Genomic DNA, 27,803 nt, shown 5'->3' on the forward strand with positions numbered 1-27,803 from the left:
AGTCATCAACGGATTACGCAATTGACACATTACGGATACTTTGCCGCACATAAAGTGGTAAGGCGCATATTTTTTACATGTTTACTTTACAGCTGACGGTCATTTCACCGCGATAGAACCGACTGTCGGTTTTTTTAGTTTAAAACAGCAACTAAACTATCATCTGACAAAGTATCAGCCGGGAGGCGATGACTGACGAAATATGCTCCTGGCCCGTGGTCTACTTTAGCCGACTGCAAAAAGAAGGTACTTGAAAAAACTATTAAACAATTTAATGTCACAAAACATGCTCAAAAGCTGCTAAAAAGCATGTTATTACAATAAACTCCATTTCCCCTACAGCCAGGTTTAACAAATGGTTTTCGTTGGTATAAGTAAGTACTATATTTTAGAAATGTATTGATACCTATTTCTAATCTCTGAGATATTCGTTAGGAAAGCTATAGCTGCAAATGACTCAAAATAAAAATAAAACAGTGGCAATACAACAATATATGACAAAAAACATAAATATAATAATAATAAACGTAATTTAATATCATCTTCATTTAATTGAAATAATAATGATATTCGGAAGTAGACGGTACAGTGAACAGCAGTGGACAGATATTGAATAACAGAGCTAGTAAGTCCGGAATGTTCACTCAAGTGAAAAATTATGAAAAACAAATGAGCAGGAAATGTGGATGCAGGGTATTTTTTGTCGTTAACGCCTACAAACAAAGAAATCGGTACAAAAACTTTAGTCAGCACTTTACAGGTTTTAATTCCTGTGTGGTTTCGCGTATGTATTCATATACCATCTGTCACAGATAATCCGTCCAACGACCGTGGAGAAGCATTAGCAAGCACTCTCTAATGCTTTGAAAGGATTGTATTGTGCAGATCATAGGCTTCGTGGCAACCATGTTGTGCCAACACGCTTAAATCCATTGTTGGCCTATAAAATCGGACTTGAGAAGGCGCGTAAAGCCAGGAAATTAGAAAGGAACAAAAGATACGACGCGCCGTGCGAAACTTGCAACGGAAGATTTGACGATCGCGCGGATTTTGACGTTTTACCTCAATAACTCTGAAAGTATTCTTCTGATTAAAACTTAGCTGGTCAAATCCCTCAGCTAAATCACAGCTATAATATTAAAACTATACTGCTATAGAATGCAGGGTAACGATATACAACTGAAAAGAAACAAAAATTTGACATCGTTTCGTAATTTTACTATCGGCCAACTTTAATCTTTCAAGTTTTTTCTTGGAGTCTGCCCTCCAAAATATAGTCTAGTTTCCGTATGATTGTTTTCATTGCATTTGTCCTCCGTTAAAACGTGTAAAAAATTAAAATAAAAACTAAATTTTGCGGGAGCCCCCTCTTAAAGGCGAGATCATATTCCAAGAAATATCACTAAGAGCATCTTGCAATCCATTTAAATCAGAACGAATTGAATCTTCAATTCAAATGCAATTACTTCGGTGCTTGATTCGCCAAAGACAAAATAATATTTAAATTGACTTCTCAAAGTTGAAAAATCGCTTTACTTCCAGAGAAACTAGCAAGAAATTTTCTAATTTTGTATTATACAGTGAATTTAGCTGTACTTTTACCTTTCTAGCCAACAAAGAGTTAATGGTTGATAGAATAGAATAGATGTATCTCACCGCGCGCAAGTGGTATCCATTACGGCGATACTGCAACACTTTCTGTATTCGAGTATATGCCCATAAATACTAGTGTCAGTAAATGATGCCTATAAAAGGTCGAATGAAGTATCATAAATATGAAACTTGTAGCTTTTCTTCATAATGGCGCACGATTCGTAATAGTAGATTTATACCACTATATGCTTCATGTGTATTGTATGCAGATACAAGTCTTATGGATATCAGTTTAACTATCTCACTTAAAAACTTGTACGAAAATAAATACCAGATGATTTATCTAGCCGTAAGCACAATGACAATAGTGGCACGCTCGTAAGAGTCCAGCAAGTACCTCGTGGGACACAATTAAAAACAATCTGCATACCGATATCTTAACAATAGTGTTTACTTAAGTACCTACCTACAAACCAGACTTCGATCAGACAACATACAAAAACGTTTACCGAAATGTTTAATTCCAAGATAAATACGGGAAATTTGTACCCAAACAATAAAACAATACCAACCGCGGAGCCTGGGAACATGTCATTCATTTGCATACATTATTATGAGAACATGGCTTGTTGTCCTGCAGTATTTTAATAGATTCTTAGGTGAATTCCTCGACTTTACGCGAATACCGGTAATTAAAAATGATCTAGATTATATTAAGAATGTGATAAAATCTTATTGTTACCATACAGGAACTAACACAATAGGTTTCCATGTCATCGGAAATGGGTTGTTGGACTTGTTGCGCTCGATAGTTTTTTTTTATTAAATAAATTTAGAAGAATCAGGTAATTTGGGTTAAGTAGTCGATGCCGTGATTCACTTGGATAGAAAGGAAAAGGCTGGAACTGAAAAGTACTTACTCAGATATTAAAATATTAAGTTGTTCTTGTTTGGACTTGCTAATTAATTACACAAAATAATCTTGACCAGTCACATGGATAGGAGTAGTTAAAACATCAAACTCGTAACCAATGTACGAGTGTCCTTTGTTTTGTTTATCGATTTTACTAGCTTAATAATGTGTGTGTGAGAGCTATCACGTTTCTTTAAATTACATCTAACAAAATTAAAAATAGTATTGGATTATACCTAGTAATAACTAACTGGGAATAAACTCCTTGCTGTTACCAGCTACAACAAAATGTAACTTGTAAATTAACTATTTAAAACAATATACATCAAATCCTATTCTAGTGGTATATAATGAGACAGTTTGCTGGCACCGGTGCTGGTGGTTATTCTCCGTGACAGTCACAAATAGTGAAAGTGTCGCTTCTGCCGCGTCCGTCCGCCGGCCGGCAAAACCTCTTTGCATGAAAACATTTTAATGCCTTCATTATAAAAGCATTGTGAGAACTAATTACTTCTGACGCCGCCGTCAGTCACATCATCAGACCCATAACGTCACAAATGCCGGTCACCTATAGTGATGTACGACTTTATTCTTATATAAAAATCCAGTGTTATGATGGATTAGGTTCAACGCCTCAGCGGCTGCAACCTCGGCGGTTTTTCTTTACAAAATGTATTGAAAAAGTGCACAATGATGTTTGTTCAGTGTGAATGCAAGACCCTGGACTGAGGTTTCCTTAGGTAGATCTATAAATTATAAAAGGTAGGTCCAGTTAAGGTATAAGTGTAATTGTAAAAATTTAAAATAGCTATACCAACAGAGCCTAATTTCTAGCTGTGAATATTATTAAATGAAATGAGAAGACATTCCGTTCTTCAAGAATGATAATACTCATTCACTTAACTGGATCATTGGACACTGAATTTTTTTTATGTGATTAGTAAAAATTAATAAATCGATATTCGATCAGAACAGGTGTATACGTGTAAAATTGAAATCTCATGTCTCTCGTTACGCCACACCGCACGACAAGGTTGACACCGTTGGACACTTGTGAAAAAAGTAAATAAAGGAATGGGCATTACGACACAAATGTAACAACCAATATTTTGTCACATTCACACTAGTGAAGTATAAGTACCTTTATGCGGCATAGTAAGCAAATATTTGCCTGCTCCAGTTTTTATAAAGCAAATTGGCAAATTTGGAAGTGCGACTATATTGCATTTGATTACTTTTACTAACAATATAAATATGTACTACTTAAGATTGGTATTTAGAAACGGTTGAATGCATATTACCATCTAGAATGTAATCCGTCCAATTATTGTTATCATCTTACAAATCATCTATAACTGTTATCTTATACCTTTAAACGAGCAATTCTTGTATATATATATTTCTGTGATCTCGGAAACGGCTCTAACGATTTCGCTGAAATTTGGTATATGGGGGTTTTTGGGGGTATACAATCTATCTAGATTAGTCTTATGTTTGGGAAAACGCGTGTTTTCGAGTTTTCATGCGTTTTTCTTTCGACGCAGAATATGGTCGCTAATTTCGTATTGTCGGCCACTGTCCGTCTGGTCCAGCGGGTTAAGACGCGGACTGCTTAACGAGTGTTACGGGTTCGAATCTCGCTCGGTGACTAACTTTTGTTTTTTTTTATATGTTCAAGTTTATATATAATTTTTTATTTTTTATTGTTTTAGACAAGTTTAATTTAGTAAAAAAATGTAGTTAAGATTATCACCTATACACCACCATATTACAATAAATAGTTGTTATAACCGAGGAAAGCTCGGTCGCCCAGGTACTGAATTAATTATTCATCATCTTATTAGCAACTGACCACTATATCTGTACAAAACTTGTTTTAACTGTAAATTAAATTTGAATAGTTCTTAATAAGATAAGATTTTAATTACATATTATACAAACTGGTTTTGGCATAAAACGTAAGTACTATAAATAAAATAAAAACAGTAATCAAATTACAGATTTCTTCGTATAAAATGTATTCAATAAAATCAGTTACGGTAAGTAGGTAACTATTGTACCTAGAAATCCTACAATCCGCAGAAAATACAACGCAAAATGTAAATAAACGTTTAAGATCTTGGAAAGATCTTTAAAAGATCGATAACTAATCGATATGTCAAAATTGACGTTTATTCCGCTGTGATCCCAATAAGATCTATCTACGTTATTTCTAACGTCAAAGTGAGATTGGTTGCCCGAATCGAGCTGCTTCTGTCAATTATACGACATACAAACGATATCTAAATGAGAACTTATCTAAACCAGAATTTATCGTTATCGTATTTCATTCTTCGAATCGGGCCGAAAGTCGCATACTTATTTGCATTCTGTACACTTCAGAAAACTTCCGGAAATGGATGTCAGTCCCGAGTTTACATGAATTTCACGAATCATGATACTTGCGAATGTATGATTATTAAAATTAGTACTTTTTAGGGTTCCGTGCGAAAAAGATACAAAAGGAACCCTTATGGTGCGACTCTGTCCGTCCGTCCGTCTGCCACATTGCTAAATATCACGAGAAGTACTTAAGCTATCGATTTGAAATTAGGAATAGTAATGAACAACGCTAACCCAAACATATTGGAAGTGTAATTTTTTTATTTTATTTACATTAATTATGGAAAATGCCCAATATAAGGAAGGTGAAAATTCAGTCAAGTAAGAGCTCAAACTTAACATTACAAAAGGTTTTTTTTTTACATTGTGAAAAAAAAAACTTATGAAGGAAAATGTGAAAAAATACCATCCCCTCTCCCACAATTTTTTTACATAATAATAACATTATCATAAAGATTATAGGAAAAATAAAATCAGACTTCTATCTTGATAACTTTATTTTAATTAATAAAAAAACATTTTATAATTTACATGAGTAAATTGAAAGTTTGTACGGAACTCTCAGTGCGCTAGGTAAACGAACTCGCACTTGACCGGTTTTTTTTAAATTAGCCCTGAAGTTTAAGTTCTACAAAATTAGATTGGCACAAAGCCTGACAAGGTCCTGCTTACCCAATGTTTTGTTTGTGTATTTAGTGCAAGTAAATACCTACATTTATAAGGATGCATATATGACGTTGATCACGTACATTGTCTAAAAACAGTCATCCGGTGTGCGACAAGCTATACTTTATGCTGACGCTGCGTGCGCAGGCAAGGCGGCAATGGCGGCATGCAACGGGTTTTATGTACTATTGTATTCATAATGCCATATCGCTAGTTTTCCTTCCCACTATTAAATTCTTTATCAAACTATACAGAGTGTTTTTTTTTTATGACCTCCAATAATTTACGATGTGCTATATATTCTTAATTTCAAAATTTTCGGTTTAGAATCGGCTTATTGCATTAAAGTATAACTTATTATAGTTTTCGAGTAAAATGTCTGTTATGACGGACAGATGAACGGACGGACAGACGGACAAAAAGAAACTATGAGGGATCCACTTTGGCCATTTTGGCTTCAAAGCCATAAAAAGTATAATTTAGTTTCAAGGGTACCTTTGTAACTACTCGTAATAATTATATAATAATTATAATAAATATACTCGAAGAACCTAGACTTGGCTCACGAGATAACCTCTATATGGGATGTTGATTCGACGATCATTGTCCCGATAGTCATTTTATCGAACGGTCTTATAGCGAAGAGTCTCAACCAACATCTTAAGAGACTCTCGCTAGGTGATTGGATCAAGGTTCAGATGCAGAAGGCGGTGATCTTGAATACGGTGCAGATAGTCCGGCCGGTTCCTCTCTCTGCGGCTCTAACCACCGCCAGCTTGGGCCCTGTCCCGCTGCTGGCGGCACCCTAGGTTAAGTTTTATTTATAATTTTACTTGGTAACATTAACAAAATATGACTGATGACATTGCACTGACAGATGAGGACAAACAGAAACTGGAGCATAAAGTGAACAAATGGAAGGGTGCGATAGAGAATGGCGGTCTGAAACTAAATGTTGCGAAGACCCGAGTACATGGCATGTGGCGGCACGGACCCCGACCCCATAAAGGTAGGAGACGAATTTGTCGTGAAAACGAATAAATTCAAATACCTTGGTGCCGTGCTGCACGAATCTGGTGAAATCGATCACGACGTCCAAGTCCGAATAAGTGCTGCTTGGGCAACATGGCGAGAAGTAACCGGTGTCATCTGCGACCCTAGGATACCGGTGAAGCTAAAGGGCCTTGTGTACAAGAGCATCATCCGACCAGTCCTACTATATGGTAGCGAGACCTGGCCTGTCCTCGGAAGACATGTCCAGCAGCTTCACGTCACCGAAATGAAGATGTTGCGATGGATGTGTGGCGTTACGCGATTAGATCGCATACGTAACGAACACATTCGTGGCAGCCTTGGAATTCGTGACGTAGCGGATAAGCTGCAGGAAAGTCGCCTCCGATGGTATGGCCATATAAGCCGCAGACCAGTAGACTACGTCGGAAATAGATGCCTCAACCTCACTGTCCAAGGCCCTAGATCACGCGGCCGCGGTAGGCCTAAGAAGCGCTGGCTGGAGGTCGTGAGAGGGGACATGGTGGAGAGCAATCTCACATCTGAGGATGCCGAAGATCGGGCAAAGTGGAGAAGATTAAGTAGGAGAGCGGACCCTGGCGCTAGGCCGGGAAAACGCTAGGTTGAAGAAGAAGAAGAAGAAGAAGAACATTAACAAAATAACGAACAGATGACGTGTAGCAGGAGAAAATCCCTTTAAATCAATATTACTGCACGACAAAATTAATCTTAGATAGATGCAAAAAGGTTCGAGTTGGTTAACAATATGTTAGCAAGGTAGTGGGAGCACTACCGTACCAAAATTCTAGAGTACTTTGTGAAGTCCTAGAAAGCTAAAATATGGTATAGTATTGGTACACAAACAACAAAAAAAATCTAAAAATTGAAACTTTTACCTGCCAACCCCTTAAACTGGAGGATGAAAGTTTGTATGGGATTTCTCCAAATTTTAGGGCTCAAAATGCTAGAGGTCTGAAAGTTGATATATGACTTCTTGTTATAAATGATAAAATACTTATTGCAGGATTTTTAGCAAATCACCCCCCACCTTTCAAATTAGAGAATGGAAGATTGTCATAAGCAACTTACAAAAATAATTTACTAATGTTATGGGCGTAAGGTGAAAAGTTTATTCCCTATTCATTACTTTAACTGCCGGATTTGACGCAAATCGTAAATTATAAAGTTAATGGATTAATACTTCGTTTGTTTAGCATTAGAAAAACAACGCGATCTTGACGTGTCTTTTTTGAAAAAAAATTTTTAGATATTATTTTTTATTTACAATATTACGTACACTAAAAAGATATCGTACAATATCATGAGAAACATGCAATTGCATATTATGGCTTAAAAACTAGCACGAGATACAAAACAAGTGTACCCAGCATGATTAGTAAGCGTAAATGTTACAAATTAATTTAAAACACAATACAACATTTATTAATATTAGAAAATAAACATATTAGACAACAATATAAGAGAGTAATAAACTATACATTATTAAGATTCAACTTCACAAATAAGACAAACGTAACACGTCAAAGAAGATGTCATCGGTCAGTGAGAGAAGGGAAAAGAGGATGACAGCCAAGCATTTTTTAAACCTAGTAGTGGGGGTTAAAAATATTAATGTCCCTACCGCAATGAACACCGACTATTCAATCATTATACTGGCGGTACATTCCTGTAATTGGATTATATAATGAAGTACTCGTATTGTTTTTATATGCTATAAGAGCGAAAATTTTAGTATTACGACATCTAAATAGATAGATAGATCTAATACTTTTTATTGGCACACCTCAGTAAAAGATACAGCTTAAATAAAAACAATTGATTAGTGATAGAGGCAGATAACAAATAAAGTCTTATCGCTAAAGAGCGATCTCTTCCGACAACCTTAGCTTAGGTGTGTTAAAGTTTGAAAAATAATTCACAGCAAATATGTACGGAAATAACAATTATTATTTACGTTCTTTTGGTTCCATATATAATATTTACTATTTTTTAATGCTTTTCAGTAAAAAGACACTTCAAGATCATGTAGTCTTTCTAATGCTAAAAATACGTTTATTTTAATCTCCTCCCTCTTACTCTGTTTTACATACCGACAATATATAAACTCACAGCAAACTTATATTATAGTATTATTTCATGAATATTCCACTCCTTTATGAATTTAATAATATTAGTAGTTACCCTACTTACTTGTCAGCGGATAACCGTTTTTTGTTGTTTACACTTTCATAAACGTATCGAGCGTTCATTGCACTATAATAAATAATTCAAATCTCCTTTTACGTCCGAAACGAGCAGCGCCATGTGTGGAGCAAGCAGTATTTGGTCGGCGTATGATCGCCACTTCGCCAGTGAAGCAACAAGTATTGGTGTCAGCACCTCGTAGGGACGTTTTGCTGTCGGGCCTGGCGCGTTTGACAAACGGTACTTTCTTGGTAAACTAACTTATTGATTGGCAATACATTCGCTAGTCGGCCCGATTCGAACGTTTAAGATCTTGGAAAGATTTTTAAAAGACCGATAACTACAACATGTGACATGTCAAAATTGACGTTTATTTCGATTCCGCTGTGATCCCAATGAAATCTATCTACGATATTTCTAACGTCAAAATGACATTGGTTGCCCGAATCGAGCTGCTTCTGTCAATTATACGACATACAAACGATATCCAAATGAGAACTTATCTAAACCAGAACTTATCGTTATCGTATTTCAATTTTCGAAACGGGCCGAGTAGATCTGTGAGCGACAAGCTTGAAAAATTTCAAAATAATTCGTTCGTTGAGTCATTAACATTATCATAGCAGACTCAGAATAATCTTAACCGCCATGCACCCTAATGGTGCGTAAAGTCCTTTGTGTTAATTTTCATCATTTTCAATGATAAAAAATATGGAGCTAGCGAACCTGCTCACTGAATTTCACGAGAATCAGTTGAGAAATGCGACCTATAGAGGTGAGTAGCCCGACATACGAAAGCATTTTTGCTTAAGCTAAAACGGAGACTTTTGATTTCTCTCGGTCAATTAGTTGAATTTATGTATGTATTAAATAAATCTCAAATAGTTTACCTACTGAGTTTGTATAGGTACAATACAACTCAAATACCAACAAAAAGTAGACATAGACAACAGGCAACAGGTGATCTTAATAGCTAATCGGTATAATTGCGTGTGTAAGTAAGTGCTACACACTACACATCCATTTTATAGTAATATTTCCGTAAATATCACGGAAATGACACGACCTGTTCATCATTTTCAAGCAATCACCAATTTGTAGATCTATTTACTTATAGCCGGTCAAACAACTTAGTAGAAAAAGGCACGAAATTCAAATTTTCTATGGAACGATAACCCTTCGCCTCTACATTTTTTAAATTTTCCGCTTTTTAGGGTTCCGTAGTCAACTAGGAACCCTTATAGTTTCGCCATGTCCGTCTGTCTGTCTGTCTGTCTGTCTGTTTGTCTGTCTGTCCGAGGCTTTGCTCTGTGGTCGTTAGTGCTAGAAAGCTGAAATTCGGCATGGATATATAAATCAATGAAGCCGACAGTCGTACAATAAAATCTAAAAAATTAATTTTTTTAGGGTACCTCCCCTACACATAAAGTGGGGGTGATTTTTTTTTGCTTCAATTCTACAGTGTGGGATATCGTTGGAAAGGTCTTTCAAAACTAAAAAGGGTCTTCAACAAACATTTTTTGATAAAGTGAATATATTCGGAGAGAATCGCTCCGAAAGAAAAAAAAAATGTGTCCCCCCCCTCTAACTTTTGAACCATATGTTCAAAAAAATATAAAAGAAATCGTGGAAGTAGAGCTTAAGAAAGACATTAAATGAAAACTATAGCGGACATGATCAGTTGAGCTGTTTTTGAGTTATCGCAAAAAGTTTCCCCTTCATAGTAAAAAGACTTACTTTAATTAGGTACTGATTAAGCAAAGGGTCTAGCAGGCTAAGCGAACAAGAAGTGCCCCCAACGACGGATTTTGTCGATATTTCTGGTAGTGTACTGTTAGGTCCTAAGGACCCTCCATGCTTAACATCAGACCTCGATTCTCTTTTGTTTGCGAGTTATTCAGGATAACGTAAAATAATTAGGGTATCATTGAAAGTGTCATATTTTATAAACGATTCAAGTTAGGTGAACCAAACAAAATTATATTTGATAACAATAAAAAAAACTACAAAATGCATATTTTTTACCAGCATCCTGTCCTTAAACTTCATTGCAAAAAATAAAAATATTTTTTTCTTTCCAATTTTTTTTTTACTTTTCGCGGAGGTACACCTCCAAAATGAGACCAAAATCGAAAGGGAATAATTAAGAATGAGTCATAGGAAGACCGTGACGAAAAACGAAAAAGACTTATTAAGAAAGAGACAGGTTACATAATTGGACTTAAGACGATAGGGACGTATAGTGATCGAGACGAATAAAGAATGAGTGACGAACACAGAATGAGACGGACATAAGAAATGAACGAAAAACGAATGGGACGAATTACGCTGATACCGGTACTTCTATCTGTACATATAATGCCAGTGACTACTTATTGGAGAATCGTTTTTTTTTTGACATGAAGCACGAACATTTGTGCAAATATTTTTATATGTGTATGTAGTGGGAATTAGTGGCTACTCATGCATATTTTTTTTGGAGGTGTACCTCCGCGAAAAGTAAAAAAAAAAATTGGAAGGAAAAAAATATTTTTATTTTTTGCAATGAAGTTTAAGGACAGGATGCTGGTAAAAAATATGCATTTTGTAGTTTTTTTATTGTTATCAAATATAGTTTTGTTTGGTTCACCTAACTTGAATCGTTTATAAAATATGACACTTTCAATGATACCCTAATTATTTTACGTTATCCTGAATAACTCGCAAACAAAAGAGAATCGAGGCCTGATGTTAAGCATGGAGGGTCCTTAGGACCTCACAGTACACTACCAGAAATATCGACAAAATCCGTCGTTGGGGGCACTTCTTGTTCGCTTAGCCTGCTAGACCCTTTGCCTATTTGTTTAACTCGCGTGAAAGGTACCGTTTCATCCCTTGGTTAACAATTTACTATACTTTAAGCTCCAGTTTAGCTTATTGTGACGGAAGAGTAACCCTACACTAAGCGTGGCCCGACATGCTCTTGGCCGGTTTTTCTACTGAGGGAAATGGCTAAACAGACTATATGTATCTCGGTACATGATAATGAGTAATGACAATTATGATACTCTTTTTATGTTTGCGAATATCTTGAAAAAAAAACATACCTAAGGGTACCTAATATAAAAAAACTTTCGTTTTATTGTCAGTCTAATTTTTTTATATTTTTCAAAGTGGGCAAGTATATTCGTTTGTACGGTCATAATCGTCATAACGGTTTCTCAAATCTCATTTTACGACGAATCAAAGTTGCCTTTCCCGTTTGCCCTGGCATGGTCACCGAATTTGCTTTCGTGCACTTTCACATAATGGTAACGAGTATACAAAATTAACTATCAAACTTGGCAAATCGGTCTTTTACGGTAACCGAATAGCCTCGTTTTTACCGGACGTTTGAGCGGATTCACGTGCCACTTGCAGTATTTTTTACTTCGTCGAAGTGCATTGCGACTGTTAATTAATGCACCTATTAATAAAATGCTATGTTGTTAGCGAACGGTAACAACGATCATTTTCTACTAAGCAATATTACGTACTGAAGCTATTGGTAATTTCATTGCACCCCGTTCTAATGAAAAGTTATTTCAATTAAATTGTCAGAGCTCAGGCACGTATCTATGTGCTTGTTTTCCAGTAATTAAACGGTCTGCGAGCTAAGTACAGGGGGTCCAGCCAAGATGCCAATCGTTTGTGCCATAGCGAACTAAACGCTTATGTCTATCTGTCACACTCATATGGAAGAGTGATAGAGAGACATTACCGTATCGTTTGCTACGAAGCAAATGATTGGCATTTTGGCTAAGCACCCAGTAGCTACTTTTATCGACTCGATCGGAAATACCTCCCAAAACTAATAAGCACTATTGAGAAAATAATCCTGCCTATAGGTTAAACGAATTAGGCCTAAAAAATTGAGCAATTACATGTTTTTAGAAGCATTACACTAGAAATAAAAAGTATAGTGCAGTGTACTCCAATTTTATTAATAACTAAGGAGTAAAGATATATTGTTTCAGAAATGTCAATGTGAGCCGCGATGCGCAGCGATATGGCGTACCGCGGGCTCTCGCAGCACGTGGAGCTGGACCGCGCGGCCGACCCGCGCGACCGCTTCACGCTGCAGGAGCTCATCGGCGAGGGCACCTACGGCGAGGTCTACTGCGCTCGCGACAAGAAGAGCGGGAGGCGAGTCGCCGTCAAGGTATGTTTATCTCACTTCAGCTAGTAGTATGTGGGGTTGGCCCATGCGGCCGACCCGCGCGACCGCATCAAGCTACAGGAGCACATCGGTGCGAGCACCTACGGCGAAGTCTACTGCGCTCGCGACAAGAACAGCGGGAGGCGAGTCGCCGTCAAGGTATGTTTGCCTCACTTCAGCTAGTAGTATGTAGGGCTGGACCGCCAGCCGACCCGCGCGTCTGCTTCACGCTGCAGGAGCTCGTCGGCGAGGGCACCTACAGCGAGGTCTACTGCGCTCGCAACAAGAAGAGCGGGAGGCGAGTCGCCGTCAAGGTGTGTTTACCTCACTTCAGCTAGTAGTATGTATGGCTGGACTCTATTTTTTGATTCTTTGAATGTATTTGTACAAAAAAGTACATTTTACTGGTAAAACTATTACTTAAAATGAATAGGTACTTTTTCGTAAAACCTAGGGTTTGCAAGGTGTTACATTTTCCTTTTTGATATTTTTCAATAAATATATGAGTAGACTAGGCCCCATAGTGGCAACATCGCCACCAAAAAGGCGTTTTGCACTAAATAACAATAAAAAAAAGGTTATTTTATCGGTATTAACTCTGAAACTAGACAAATTCCATAAATGTTTATGGGACATTTTAGTTTTTGTATATGATCAGGAATACACTGTTAAAATCTTTCGGGTTCCTCGTGAGCACGTTGTATAGCTACGACATAAAACCAAAATAAAGAGCATGTACTTGTATGTCTACCCGTTACTTAAGAAGAACCTATCACGAGAGGTGAATGGACACCCACGCACTTATACGGGTGTTGTAAATTAGGTCGCTAATGATTGCAAAACTTGTTAACTTCATTAACCGATGAAACGACGTACATATGCTAAAAAGAAGTCTGAAATGCATACTTGTAATTCTATACTTTTAGTACTTCCATATTAGTTATACCTAATTCACGAAATGAATATACCTTATAGGTGATCATTTGAGCCAGTAATACCTACTAAATTATTTAACATAATTTTATTAACATGAACTACAGAGACCATCTGGCCTTTTTAAAACCATGTCCCTACTATTATACAAACAAATTCCTGTTTTTAATAAGGTAGGTAGCTGTGACCGTTTTATCTTTATTAGTTAAAATAAATAGCCAATAAAAGTGACTCTAAATGAGCAGTTGTAACGGAACGGCGAGCTCCAATTTTGAGTCGGCGATGTATTTCACTCGCAGCATAATTAATCTGATTTCAAGTGTTACGAAATAATATTCACAGTTTAACAAAATAATGTGACGACCGGTCTGGCCTAGTGGGTAGTGACCCTGCCTATGAAGCCGATGGTCCCGGGTTCAAATCCTGGTAAGGGCATTTATTCGTGTGATGAGCATGGATATTTGTTCCTGAGTCATGGGTGTTTTCTATGTATTTAAGTATTTATAAATATTTATATATTATATATTATTATATCGTTGTCTAAGTACCCTCAACACAAGTCTTATTGAGCTTACTGTGGGACTTAGTCAATTTGTGTAACCATGTCCTATAATATTTATTATTATTTATTTATTTATCGAAGGTTAAATATTGAAACGCACTTTCCATTAAAATTCATCTTTTTATCGATGTTTATAAATACTCCCTCTCGTACATGAGAGGAGGCCTGTGCCCAGCAGTGGGACGTATATAGGCTGAATTTTTATTATTATTATTATAAATACTAGCGAGATTTTCGAATAAATGACATCGAACTTGACCCGCAACCACACGCATAAATTACCAATAGAGATGTTCTAAACACTGAGTCACAAATGTTGATTGAAGATTAATAAGTTATGGTAAATTATGTTAATCAAGGTTTTTTGTAGTTTAAGTATGTATGATCTACCTATAGTGTTATTTTTAGTTCAAGACGATACTAAATTTAGAACCGGATTACCTACATACCTGACTGAGTGACTTGTAGAGAATGCCTCAAGGCATTAAGTGCCGCCTATTGTACGTTTAAATAATAATAATACCTAGGTATTATTTATAGATTTTTGAAGTAACCTACCTATTTTGATGATCTTTAGTAATTTAAAGTCATTGATTGTGTCCTTTTTGACGACCGGTTTGGCCTAGTGGGTATTGACCCTGCGTACGAAGCTGATGGTCCCGGGTTCAAATCCTGGTAAGGGCATTTATTCGTGTGATGACTGTGATGAGCATGGATATTTGTTCCTGAGTCATGGGTGTTTTCTATGTATTTAAGTATTTATATATTATATACACCTTGTTTTTATTGAATTCCGTTAACTTCGGGGTAGCGGTAAATACGTTCAAAGAAACTAACTGACTTAGTTAATTTAAAAAAAAAATGTGTATTTTTTTTTGTATTTTCACTTTTATAAAAAGTAATTAAATGTTGCATAAAGGGGTGTTGTAATACGAGCATTACATTTATTTCAACCAAACAATTGACAATTGTGACATATCAATGTCATTTCGAACATCGATCATTCGAGATAGCACTAACGTTTAGTAGCAAATGTATGAACTCGTACTAAATACTAATCAATATGTAAACAGGCCCTAAGGCAAGTGTACACGTTCGTAAGGGCCTTATAAGATAAAAATGAATGATTGATTATCTCCGACATGGAGTTACTTAGAATACCGGTGTCTTTGAGAAAGTTACTTAATTTAAGCTCAGGAATGCACCCTTGAAATTAACGGAAATAAAAAAAAACACGGTGTATATCGTTGTCTAAGTACCCTCAACACAAGCCTTATTGAGCCTTAGACTTAGTCAATTTGTGTAATAATGTCCTATAATATTTATTTATGTATTATTTATTAATTTTGTTCTTAGCCTATTTGAGTGTCCCACTGCCGGGGAAAGGCCTCTGCCCTGGTTCTCCATAACTCTCGATTTTGTGCTTCCTCCAGCCAGTTGTAAAGGAAGGTGTATATTGATTGAAAAAGAAGATGTATGATGATGACGAATACTTAGATTTTATCACATAGTAATTTATAAATATCATAGTAAATCATATAATAAAAAAGAAAATTTAAATTAATATAACAACCACATCAAAAGCTTTTATTAATACTTACCTTACATGAATTTAGAATGCTTCAATTATAATAGAGCCTTCACAGGATACATTTAATTAGACAATAGGCACACTGTCGCACTGAGCATAAGAACAGTAACTTATTTTGAAATATCTATCTATTGTAGAACATATCGTACAAGAACAAGGTATACAGTTGACTGACATTTCAAAATGAGTTACTGTACTTATGCTTAGTGCGGCAGCACAGGAAAGCTCTAAGTATACTCGACCTCCGATCGCCGCTAACAAACACTCATTCTGTGCTGGCCATTGTTAACATGCCGTCTGTAATTGATTGCGTAGATGTTATCTCAAAACTTAGTATCCATGTCAAGGCCACGAAACAATACATAACTATGTAGCCTCTCGTTCTACACTACTTAATGTCAATGTTCGGAACATAAAACACGTTATGTAAGGCCGTCCGCACACCGTTATCCGATCGCCGGTGCGGAGAAGCGTGACAATGAGCGTCATATTTAGCTTTTTAATTAAAATGTACATCACTGCATAATTGCATATTTTTTAATTATGATCATGTTGAAAATATTGTTTAAAGTTGACTTGTTTTTGCTGCTCTATATTGCATAGTTACATTTAAAATTAGATCATCTTAAATTATGCTTGCCAATTTTTATGATTATTTTGCATTTTTTTATTTAATGATTATATTATATATTATAGGACATTATTACACAAATTGACTAAGTCCCACAGTAAGCTCAATAAGGCTTGTGTTGAGGGTACTTAGACAACGATATACACCGTGTTTTTATTGAATTGCGTTAACTCTGGGGTTTCGGTAAGTACGTTTAAGGAAACTAAATGGCATAGTTAATTTTCAAAAAAAAATATTTTTTTTTGTTTTTTTTTACTATTTTTATTTTTATAAAAAGTAACTAAATGTTGCATATAGCGTTGTTGTAACACGGGCATTACATTTAACTCAAACAAACGATTGAAAACTGTGACATATCAATGTCATTTCTAACATCGATCGTCCGAGATAGTACGTACGTTTAGTAGCAAATGTATGAACTCGCACTAAACACTAACTAATAAGTAAACAGGTCCTAAAGCAAGTGTACACGCTCGTAAGGGCCTTATAATATAAAAATTTATGATTGATTATCTCCGAAATGGAGTTAGTTAGAATATCGGTATCTTTGAGAAAGTTACTTAATTTAAGCTCAGGAATGCACCCTCGAAATTAACGCAAATCAAAAAAAACACGGTGTATATAATATACATATAAATATTTATAAATACTTAAATACATAGAAAACACCCATGACTCAGGAACAAATATCCATGCTCATTACACGAATACATGCCCTTACCAGGATTTGAACCCGGGACCATCAGCTTCGTAGGCAGGGTCACTACCCACTAGGCCAAACCGGTCGTCAAAAAATTATCTCAACGATTATTAAAAATACTGTATCTATTTTGTATGTTTTATGCAATGAATATTTCTAGAATTCTACTATCAACAAACTCTTGTTAAGTACCTATACTATAATTATTCATGGGCAATTATTGAATTTTAGATCTTGGAGAACATCGCTGAAAGAAAGCGGTGGTGGCCGAATTAATATAACGTCCGACTTTCAATCCGGAGGTCGCGGGTTCAAATCCTGGCTCGTACCAATGAGTTTATCAGAACTTATAAATATAAATAAATAAATATAAATATTATAAATAAATAAATATTGATATTTACCACTAGCTTTTCGGTGAAGGAAAACATCGCGAGGAAATCTGCATACATCTGCGAAGAAATTCAAAAGTGTATGTGAAGTCCCCAATCCGCATTAGGCTAGCGTGGGGACTATAGCCCGAGCCCTCTCGCACATGAGAGGAGGCCTGTGCCCAGCAGTGGGACGTATATAGGCTGAATTATTATATATAAATTTTATGATTATTTTGCATTTTTTATTTAATGATTGTCTCAACGATTATTAAAAATAATGTATCTATTTTGTATGTTTTATGCAATGAATATTTCTATAATTCTACTATCAACAAACTCTTATTAAGCACCTATACAATAATTATTCAGAGGCAATTATTGAATTTCAGATCTTGGAGAACATCACTGAAAACATCGAAGAGATCGAGGAAGAATTCCTAGTGTTTCGAGATTTGTCCAGCCACCCAAACATTCCAGAATTCTTTGGACTGTTCTTGAAGCGTGGAGTCTGCTCTGATGATGACCAAATATGGTTCGTCATGGAGGTAAGAGAATTTAAAAACAACTTTACGCAGCTAATATGTAATAATACTGTATATTGGGAGGCCTAGCCAAGATGACAGTCGTTGATAGAAAGCCCAATCGAAACTGAAATAATGTGTGGACAGTCACGTGACTTTGCGTAGCGTCTGTCATCCCGTACATTTTTTCTTTTCGTTTTGCGTTTGTGGACGGACGATTTTCATCTTGGCTAGGCACCTACCTTTGTATTGGTATTATACCTCATATTGTATATTTTTAAATTAATTTAAGCAAGATGCCTAGATAGATTTAAATTGGATCTGGCTCAGTCTAACTGAAGTATTAACTGACTTCACAAAAGCCCAAAATGGCCCCTGACGCAAAAAATAAAGAACTCCTACTTCTACTTACTTACTTACTTGCTCCGTTGGCTCAGCGACCCAAAATGAGATTTGGTCTCCGACATAAGACAGCGCCACTTTTACCGGTCCTGTGCGACTTATCGCCAATTTTTGAGTCGAAATTCACGCAGATCCGCCTCCACCATATCGCTCCAGCGATACCTGGGGCGTCCGACAGGACCTCCTCCTGCTAGGCGTACCAGGTAGGTACAGGTACGGTCACGTTCTGATCTTACAACCAACGGAGTCTGTGAGCTTTACTCTTTCTCCCATGATATTAGGTTCAGCCATTAGGTCTTCAATCTCATGGTTCCTAAGCTTCCATCCGGTCTTCGTTTGGGGCCCATTATCTTACGAACGGGAAGGGTTTACAGTAAACTTTATTTATTTTTATTACTTATCTATTTCAGCTCTGTACCGGAGGCTCAGTGACAGATCTATGCGCTGGTATCCGCGAGCACGGGAGCAACCTCACGGAGCCACAACTGGCCTATGTCCTGCGAGGGACAGTCCGCGCTCTTACCCACCTCCACGCTCACCGGTGCATGCACCGGGACGTCAAGGGCCATAATATTCTACTCACTGAGAACGGCGAAGTGAAACTCGTTGATTTTGGAGTTTCATCACATTTAGCTGCGACTGCTGCACGGAGAAATACTTCAGTAGGCACACCTTATTGGATGGCCCCAGAGGTAAAATAATATATTCTAACATCTTACTCCTTGACCCAAAAAATTGACACTTTATATAGACATGTGAGGTCAACAGACTAATCGAGAACTATTGAAGTCGCCAAAAACGCGATGCCAACGTAAAACGAATTCTTGTTGTTAGGTACTAGTCTATTAAATACTTATGATGTCGTTGGCGTCATAATCATCATGGTGCATATTTCTACAAGATGAATCTAACTTAAGTTGTGTATCATCTTCTAGGTCATAGCATGTGAACAGCAGTTGGATCAGTCCTACGATTGTAGATGCGACGTTTGGTCAGTCGGCATTACCGCCATCGAACTAGCCGAAGGCGAACCTCCCTTATCCGGACTTCATCCAATGAGGGCATTGTTCCAAATACCACGGAATCCGCCTCCTACATTAGCGCATCCTGAACTATTCTCATCACAATTAGCAGATTTCATTGCCGAGTGTTTGGTCAAAGATATGAACCAAAGACCGTTTGCGAGGGAACTTCTAGAGCATCCTCTATTATTAGCTGTCAGTAGTTTTGAAGAAAAGGTTAGTAAACCATAATGTAAATGAGACTTCAGTAAGTAGCACAAAGAGTCACGTTATATTTAACTATATAAATTACTGTATTTTGCAGATTCGCAAAGAACTTCAAGCAGAAATAAAACGCCAACGAGCTGAAGGCCGAAGCTGCCGCGCTCCCGATGTAACGACAAAAAGAGGGAAACTAAAGTCTCATAGAAAGGCACGTCCAGAAAAAATGTATACTGATGATCTAGCAACATTAGAAGTACTGACAGAAGATGCCATCGTAGAACAACTACAGAAAAGATATAACCAAAATCAAATATATACATACATTGGAGATATACTTGTGGCGGTCAATCCATTCACTGACATAGGTATATACACTACCAAGGTAATTGAAAATTTACATTATGTATCTTAAGTGCATAAAATTATGGATTACATCAATAGGTCAACCACTTAACCGTGACCTTTAGGCAGATTGTTTCAAGTATATTATTTATATATTTATACGAATAGAAGAATTTGGTAATCTTTAGTCGTGAAATATACTATACATATTTTTAGTAGGTGCTGTCATACATATGTAAATTAAAAGTCGCCTATTTAACGACCAACAATACCTTTTTCCGGAAAATCACATATTAAACAAGCTTAACTTGATAAAAACATTTTAATATATTGCTGAGCGTTCCAATGTTAATATTTATTGGAGGTTTTAATCAACTCTGCATTTTTAGAGTCAGCAAATTTACCAAGGTCGTTGTCGCTCGGATAATCCTCCCCACATCTATGCTGTAGCAGATGCCGCACACCAAGCTCTTATGCACCAAAAACAGCACCAAGCTATTGTTATCTCAGGGGAGAGTGGTGCCGGTAAGACTGAATCGGCCAACCTCTTGTTGAAACAACTGGTCTTTCTCTCAAAGGTACGTTCACTGTGAGCTCCACCGCAAACTTGTTAAAATGAATATCAAGGGACGGTCACAAAAACCAAAAATCTAAATGTTAGTGCGTTGCCAGCCTTTAAGATGGGAGTACGCTCTTTTCTTGAAGGTTTGAAGGTCGTATCGGTCCGGAAATACCGCAGGCGACAGTTTATTCCACAGTTTAGCTGTGCGAAATAAAGAAAAGAGCGTACTCCCATCTTAAAGGCCGGCAACGCACTAACAACCCCTCTGGTGTTGCAGGTGTCCATGGGCGGCGGTAATCGCTTACCATCAGGTGATCCGTCTGCTCGTTTGCCTTCTCTATCATATCGTTACCAACCTCTCTCTACTTTTGCTTAGTCGAGCGATAGAAAGGCAGATAAAAAAAAAAACGATGTTCGTGTTTCGCGGTAGATCCGCTGTCGGTAGATAGTTATCTTCGAGTTTGACTTGTCAATTTGCTTCTGGTATATATTAGTATGCAAGTGCAGTCAACAAAAGATCTTACCTCTCAAGCCCGTCACATCTGTACTAAAATCAGCCGAAGACGAAAAGCATAGAAAATATTCCAAGGCCTGCGAAATGCGACATGCAACTTTCACCCCACTTGTAACTTCTGTTGACAGCGTCTATGCACTCCAAATGTTCTCCTTTATCAAACATATGGCAGAAACAATACATATCTCAACGATGGAATCGCTCACTAAGCACCATACTGGGCTGGCTGAGATATAGGATCAGTATCGCCGTTATACGCGCCACCAGCTTGTGCATCCGAGGCACGCGGCACCGCTTTAAGTCCGCTGCCAGGTGGCTTAGGTTCGACGACGGTGCCGCCCTTCCACAAATGGATTGAAACCCCCCTTTCTACCCTAAAATTTTTCAATTTGTATTTTAACCTTATTGATTATAATGTAAAATGTATGCTGATTAAATATCTATGGCCTAACGGACTGGTTCATAATTATATTTATATTACGTTTGTTTACCTATTAGGTATCTTGAAACCCTTATTACCAGTATCGACTATATGCAAAGTAAATATAATATATATATGCATAACGTAGTTAAAACCAATACCTCCTTTTCTTATTATTCCAGACACAAACTGGTAACGTAGAAGATAAAATCCTGCAAGTAAACCCAATCATGGAGGCGTTTGGGAACGCTCGAACAGGCATTAACGCCAACAGCTCGCGGTTCGGCAAATATTTGGATTTGTCTCTCATGAGAGTGGGAAGGATATCTGGGGCACGGATTTCTGTTTATCTTTTAGAACAATCGAGGGTGGTTCACCAAGCGTTGTGAGTACCACTAATATATCCTTATTGCGTATTGATTACATCTGTGAGTTAGTAGATACGTTTGAGTGTCTTGATTTCCGCAATAAGGATAATTTACTAAGACAACATTATTTGCAGAGGCGAAAGCAATTTTCACGTATTTTACTACCTATATGATGGTTTGGAAAGTGAAGGGCGTTGGAGGAAATTCTACCTTGACGAACAACTCAAATCTAGGCATCGATACCTACAACCACTTTCTGTTGCGCATCGTGAACATAATGTTCACCGCTGGCGGCAATTAAATCAAGCGTTTAAGGTAAGGAAGAAAATATACCGCTCAAAAACTACTCTAAATATGAGCAATTATTCGCTAAATAGAACCTATTCCCTAAATAAACCTGAAGCAATAAAAATGACTATTTTCAATTCAGGTGGTCGGATTTCAAGAGGAGGAGGTACAAATCATTTACAAAATGCTATCAGCAATATTACATCTCGGCGATATAGAATTTGGGGAGACCGCGGGGGAAGATAACACTGATAACAAAGCTACGATAATAGACACGGCACCTTTACATAGAGGTAAGGTACCTACCTATATCAAGGATTATCATCGATATGAAATTGTTTCTTGCAAAAACGACATATTTTGTTAGTGTTTGAAATAGGTATGTCTTCGTAATCTTTATTTGGTCGTGAAGTATAGTGGCTGGATACTATAAATCCATTTACTAGGGCTAGTTTTACGTAGTATGAAGATTTATAACTAAAAATGCCATGATATCTAATATACGTTAAAGCTTCTAAAATGTTATTCCAGCATCGTGCCTATTAGGCGTCGAGACAGGAGACCTCCGCGAGTGCCTGACTAGCAGCAGTGTGGTGGCTCGAGGGGAGACCATAGCGCGACACTGCTCGCCCACCGAAGCGGCCGTGGCTCGCGATGCCACCGCCCGCGGCCTGTATGCGCGTGCCTTCGACAGAATAGTCGAGAGGATCAACGCTTTGCTGTGTCAAAATAGACCGTATGGGTATTTACACTATTCTAACTGTCCACATTCCTACTAACGTACAACCCACCCTTCCAGCCATGTCACAGACAACTATACTACTCAGTCCTAAAAGATAGGTTGTGTGTTTGATTCAACGTTTATTATTCTATTCTGTACTACCTCTATTATGTTTCAGCACTGAACAACTATCCATTGGAATATTAGATATCTTCGGATTTGAAAACTTTAATAGAAATTCGTTTGAACAACTATGCATCAACATTGCAAATGAACAAATACAGTACTATTTTAATCAACATATATTTACCTGGGAGCAGCAAGAGTATATGGCAGAGGGCATCCCCGTCGATCTTGTAGAGTTTTCCGACAATAGGCCCGTCTTAGACATGTTGTTGTCAAGGCCCATGGGCCTGTTAGCTCTGCTTGATGAAGAAAGCCGCTTCCCAAGGTCTACTGATAGAAGCCTTATTGGTATTCACCTTTTTATCCTTGATCAGTACTTTACACATATAGAAAGTATACCTACAAGTACCTAACATTTTTTCTTACAGAAAAGTTCCATAATAATCTAAAGAGCAAATACTATGTCCGACCAAAATCAGATGCTATATGCTTTGCTATTCACCACTTCGCCGGTCGCGTAGTTTATCAAGCCGATGGGTTCCTGGAGAAAAACCGCAATTTCTTGCCTCCGGAAGTAGTTCAATTGATGCGACAAAGCCAATACGATATCATTAGATTCCTTTTCCAGTGTCCGATTACAAAGACTGGCAATTTATATTCCCCTCTGCAAGGGGATATGGACACTAATAGAAGTTTAGACAGTTCATGTGATACTCGGGTGAGTAATACCTACAAACATATGTTTTCGACTGTCGTGAAAATACTTTTAGTTATATATGCAGCCTAATATGATGTATGACAACATCAGTCGAATTTTACAATTTCCTTTTACTTATCTGTACAAAGCCTTGGGTAGTTGTTGATTAAACTAGCTTATTTTTAATAAATTAATCACTCATATATTTAGCAGGAACGCTTCAACAGCCGTGGGCTTGCTTCACAATCTCGCGCTCAGCAAACAGTATCCACCTATTTCCGATATTCTCTAATGGAACTACTCCAGAAAATGGTCAGTGGCTCACCCCAGTTCGTGAGATGCCTGAAGCCAAACGATTCGCGGTCACCAAAACATTTTGATTCTGCGAAAATCTTGAAGCAGCTTAGGTATACGGGCGTTCTAGAAACTATTAGGATAAGACAAAATGGGTTCTCCCACCGATTAACGTTTGAAGAATTTTTGAAGAGGTAAGATAAATACATTTAATATCACAATTATTTAATTACAACACCACAAACACTTCCATAATTAAAATAGCTAGCTATAATAACATTACTTATAAGCGCCTTGGTTTATTAGACTGTAAGCTTATTTGTGAATAAAATCGAAAATATAAAAAATAGAATATAGCTTGGTATTATCCAACAGAAATCCATTTATTTTTCAATCCATCTCTTTAAATAATATACATGACAATCATGACATGTTACATACAGTTCGAAACATGTCAGGCTATAATCAACCTCATTTATGAGAGTTAGGTCATTTATCCGTTAAATATACTTATGCCTTTGCCTGGCGGATTCCCTGAAATCATCGGTATATATATTTTTAAATTAAATCAATATTCAAGTCTTCAATAATGATTGCAGGTACAGTTTCTTAGCATTCAACTATAACGAAGAAGTAAAACCGAACCGAGACACGTGCCGTCTTTTGCTTTTAAGACTAAAGATGGACGGCTGGGCGCTAGGGAAATCAAAAGTCTTCTTGAAGTATTATCACGTTGAAGTACTCGCCCGAATCTATGAAGAACAGGTACCTATATTTCATTCATATTGCTCACCCGTCCCCTGAAAGATAAATCTGTCTTTCACCTGCACAAACCCAAACATTGGAGCAATATATATTTTACGTAACATTGCTCATTTAATTCGTGCAGGCGCGTACCTCCTAAATACGTACAGTCACGTCTAAAAATATCCATACGGACAAAGTGCCAAATATATGTATACACTACCCTAATATATGGGCAATAAGGTCGTGTTTACATACGACGTAACGTTAAATCTATGACACGATTTACACAAAATATTTAAGGGTAACTTTGAGGTACTAGGCATTTATTACACACTTTCCTATAATTTTAGATTCGGAAAGTAGTATTAGTACAAGCGTGTGGTCGAGGATGGCTCGCTCGACGGTACTTCCTCCGGCTGAAGGCCCAGATGGCTATATCTGTACTCACGCTGCAAAAACACGTGAGAGGCTGGCTCACCAGGAAACGACTCCAAGAACGACAGAGACAGCTAGCTAGAGAATTCCAAAGGGAACAGATGGAACAGGATAGTCGAAAACATAAATCCGGTGGTAAGAAACACTTGTGCTATTTACAGCACGTTTAAAAAAGCTTGGTTCAATTTGGAGTGACGCAACGAACAAATAGTATATTTCCAACCATTACCACCAAGCTGTTAGCATTATAAGGTGTCAATTGCAATTTTTCTTAGTTCTTATCACCTTTGTGGGTTAGAAACTATCATATTTAATATGTAATGAATGTGTAATGAATCACCACCTTTAAAATCTTAGTGGTAATAAGTGGATATACGGAATGAATACCCACTATATTAATGTTTTGGATCTTAGCACGCTGACTTAAGGTATCTATTGCTGAGCCCAACGACGTCGTCGTACAAAAACAACACTTTTGAAACATTTTATGAAATTTCAGCTGCATTAATTAAAAACAAGGCCATGATGAAAGCGAAGATATTAAGGAAGATGACATCAAACGATAGCGACGGCAACGACATCAATTCTGGCAGCAATAAAGAAAACGTCGATTCAAATAAAGCTGCCGTTGTTATCCAGAGTCGTAAGACGCAATCTTATCGAATTTGAATCTGTGAACTATATATTTAAACTCAGCAGGGATAATTTGCTATCCTAATTAAAAATTAATTAAATTGACCGGAATATGGACCGTGATAACCTTTTGTATTGTTTTTGAGCTCCCGATATATATTTAATCGCAGTAACATGCATCTTGTTCCCGTGATCGGGTGGTCGAAAACAATACAAAAGGTAATCACAGTCCATATCCCGGTCAGTATAAGTCAAGTGAAACTAACCGTGAATCATTCAAAACTGTTATTGGTTCGGTAACTTACGTATAATTTAGCTCCCGGTCTATCTATGCAGAAGCTTTCATACATAGACCGGCCATGTATCATCAAAGAGTTATTGATTATGGAATAGCTGTAAAGTATAAGAAAAGAAATTGTACATACCTAAATTTGCATTGTCCAGTTATTAAAATGAGGTCAAAATATTCATATATTTCATCTTTTGACGACAAATCCTTGCAGATTTCCGGGGCTACACCGCACGGCGCAAATGGGCGAAGGGCCGAGCGCCGCCGCCGCCTCAACACCCGGCACCCACCCCTCAGCAGCTCATGCAGCAGTACTCCGTCCAGGAGCGGGCCAGCCAGCTGCAGTCCTTTGCGGAACAGGTATTTTGTCTTCACGACCTTTTATTTCTACTCAAGTCTTTGCCTTAATGGTATGTATTATTTCTCTTTGATACCTATTTTTGACATTAGAAGGGCTGTTCCAAAAAAAAAGCGTGCTTCGAATGTAACATCCGAGTAGATGTCGCAGTGTCGCTATATGGCTCCGTGCGTTATTACGGTAACTTTGATAGCGTCGAATAGGGTCATCTACATGTCAAACTCGGGTAAAGATTTTATCTTAGACTTTACAATTCTTAAATTATTGACGATGCTATTAAGTTTAGAATAAATTTAAAAGTGGAAAACTTACCTACTGTCTCGGGTGAGACTTGAACTCATGGCCTCTGGATCGATACTCCAGCGCTCTGCCATCTTAGCCACCAAGACCTCATCCATAGGCAGCAAATATTTCCACCATATGGGTCTAACGATAGCCGCCCGTGAGTTCAAGTCTCACCCGAGACAGTAATTTTTCCACTTTTAAATTTACAACTCTTCTTTAGTTTCAATCAATATCTAACTTTTCGATAGCATAGAGTACAATTTATTTAAAGACCCAGGGATACATAACTTCAAGGAACATTTTGTAAATTAAATATCTTGCTTAGGTAATATTTTCACTCAATGAATAATTTATTTTTATTCCAAAATATTCCTTACTAGGTGCACGACAAAAACCAAGAGGTCCACAAGAACTTGCGTCGCAACAAGCCTGGCGTCCGTCTGCAGCAAGTCTCGCGACCACCCGCCGAGTACCGGCCCCCGCCCGGCTTCACGCTCGTGCCGGCCATCGTGCGTGGTCAGGTGACACGGCTGGAGCAGGACGCCAGCCGCCTCTCCAGGTACCATCTCTTATACTTGCAATATCTTTGTTACACCTTGTATACAGCGTTGCAACAAGCCTGGAGATCATCTGCAGCAGATCCTGCCACCCCGCTTCACGGCAGCTGGACGCCAGTCGTCTCTCCACGTCACTACTATTTCCTTTTTTGCCTACAGCTGAGTATAATCCACAGTACAAGCCATTTTTTGACATTGTTTATATTTTTGACATAGGTAGGTAATCTTTTTTTGACATTGTATTTAGTATGATTATTTGTTTTTATTTTTTTTCCTTCA

General features: G+C 37.4%; 1 protein-coding gene and 1 pseudogene across 9 annotated transcripts in view; both read left to right on the forward strand.

The window, feature by feature from the left end:
• LOC133518959 (myosin-IIIb-like) overlaps nt 1-27,803 on the forward strand; it is a 53,507-nt gene that overhangs the window by 19,657 nt on the left and 6,047 nt on the right. For 2 of the 9 annotated variants that reach the window (XM_061852763.1, XM_061852767.1), the window contains exons 2-19: nt 12,766-12,950; nt 18,128-18,283; nt 19,072-19,353; nt 19,597-19,899; nt 19,988-20,269; nt 20,619-20,807; nt 21,909-22,111; nt 22,229-22,409; nt 22,525-22,675; nt 22,914-23,124; nt 23,282-23,577; nt 23,658-23,947; nt 24,140-24,414; nt 24,820-24,985; nt 25,318-25,537; nt 25,902-26,045; nt 26,539-26,684; nt 27,348-27,526. In XM_061852763.1, coding sequence (XP_061708747.1) covers nt 12,786-12,950; nt 18,128-18,283; nt 19,072-19,353; nt 19,597-19,899; nt 19,988-20,269; nt 20,619-20,807; nt 21,909-22,111; nt 22,229-22,409; nt 22,525-22,675; nt 22,914-23,124; nt 23,282-23,577; nt 23,658-23,947; nt 24,140-24,414; nt 24,820-24,985; nt 25,318-25,537; nt 25,902-26,045; nt 26,539-26,684; nt 27,348-27,526 — 3,839 coding nt within the window. In that variant the 5' untranslated portion in view covers nt 12,766-12,785. Of the gene's footprint in view, nt 1-12,765; nt 12,951-18,127; nt 18,284-19,071; nt 19,354-19,596; nt 19,900-19,987; nt 20,270-20,618; nt 20,808-21,908; nt 22,112-22,228; nt 22,410-22,524; nt 22,676-22,913; nt 23,125-23,281; nt 23,578-23,657; nt 23,948-24,136; nt 24,415-24,819; nt 24,986-25,317; nt 25,538-25,901; nt 26,046-26,538; nt 26,685-27,347; nt 27,527-27,803 lie in introns of all 9 variants that reach the window. The other 7 variants (XM_061852764.1, XM_061852768.1, XM_061852765.1 and 4 more) reach the window with 4 other exon arrangements.
• Nucleotides 5,206-7,206, forward strand: LOC133518948 (uncharacterized; annotated as a pseudogene).

The sequence above is a fragment of the Cydia pomonella genome, chromosome 6 (assembly GCF_033807575.1).
Source record: "Cydia pomonella isolate Wapato2018A chromosome 6, ilCydPomo1, whole genome shotgun sequence".
Taxonomy (NCBI): domain Eukaryota; kingdom Metazoa; phylum Arthropoda; class Insecta; order Lepidoptera; family Tortricidae; genus Cydia; species Cydia pomonella.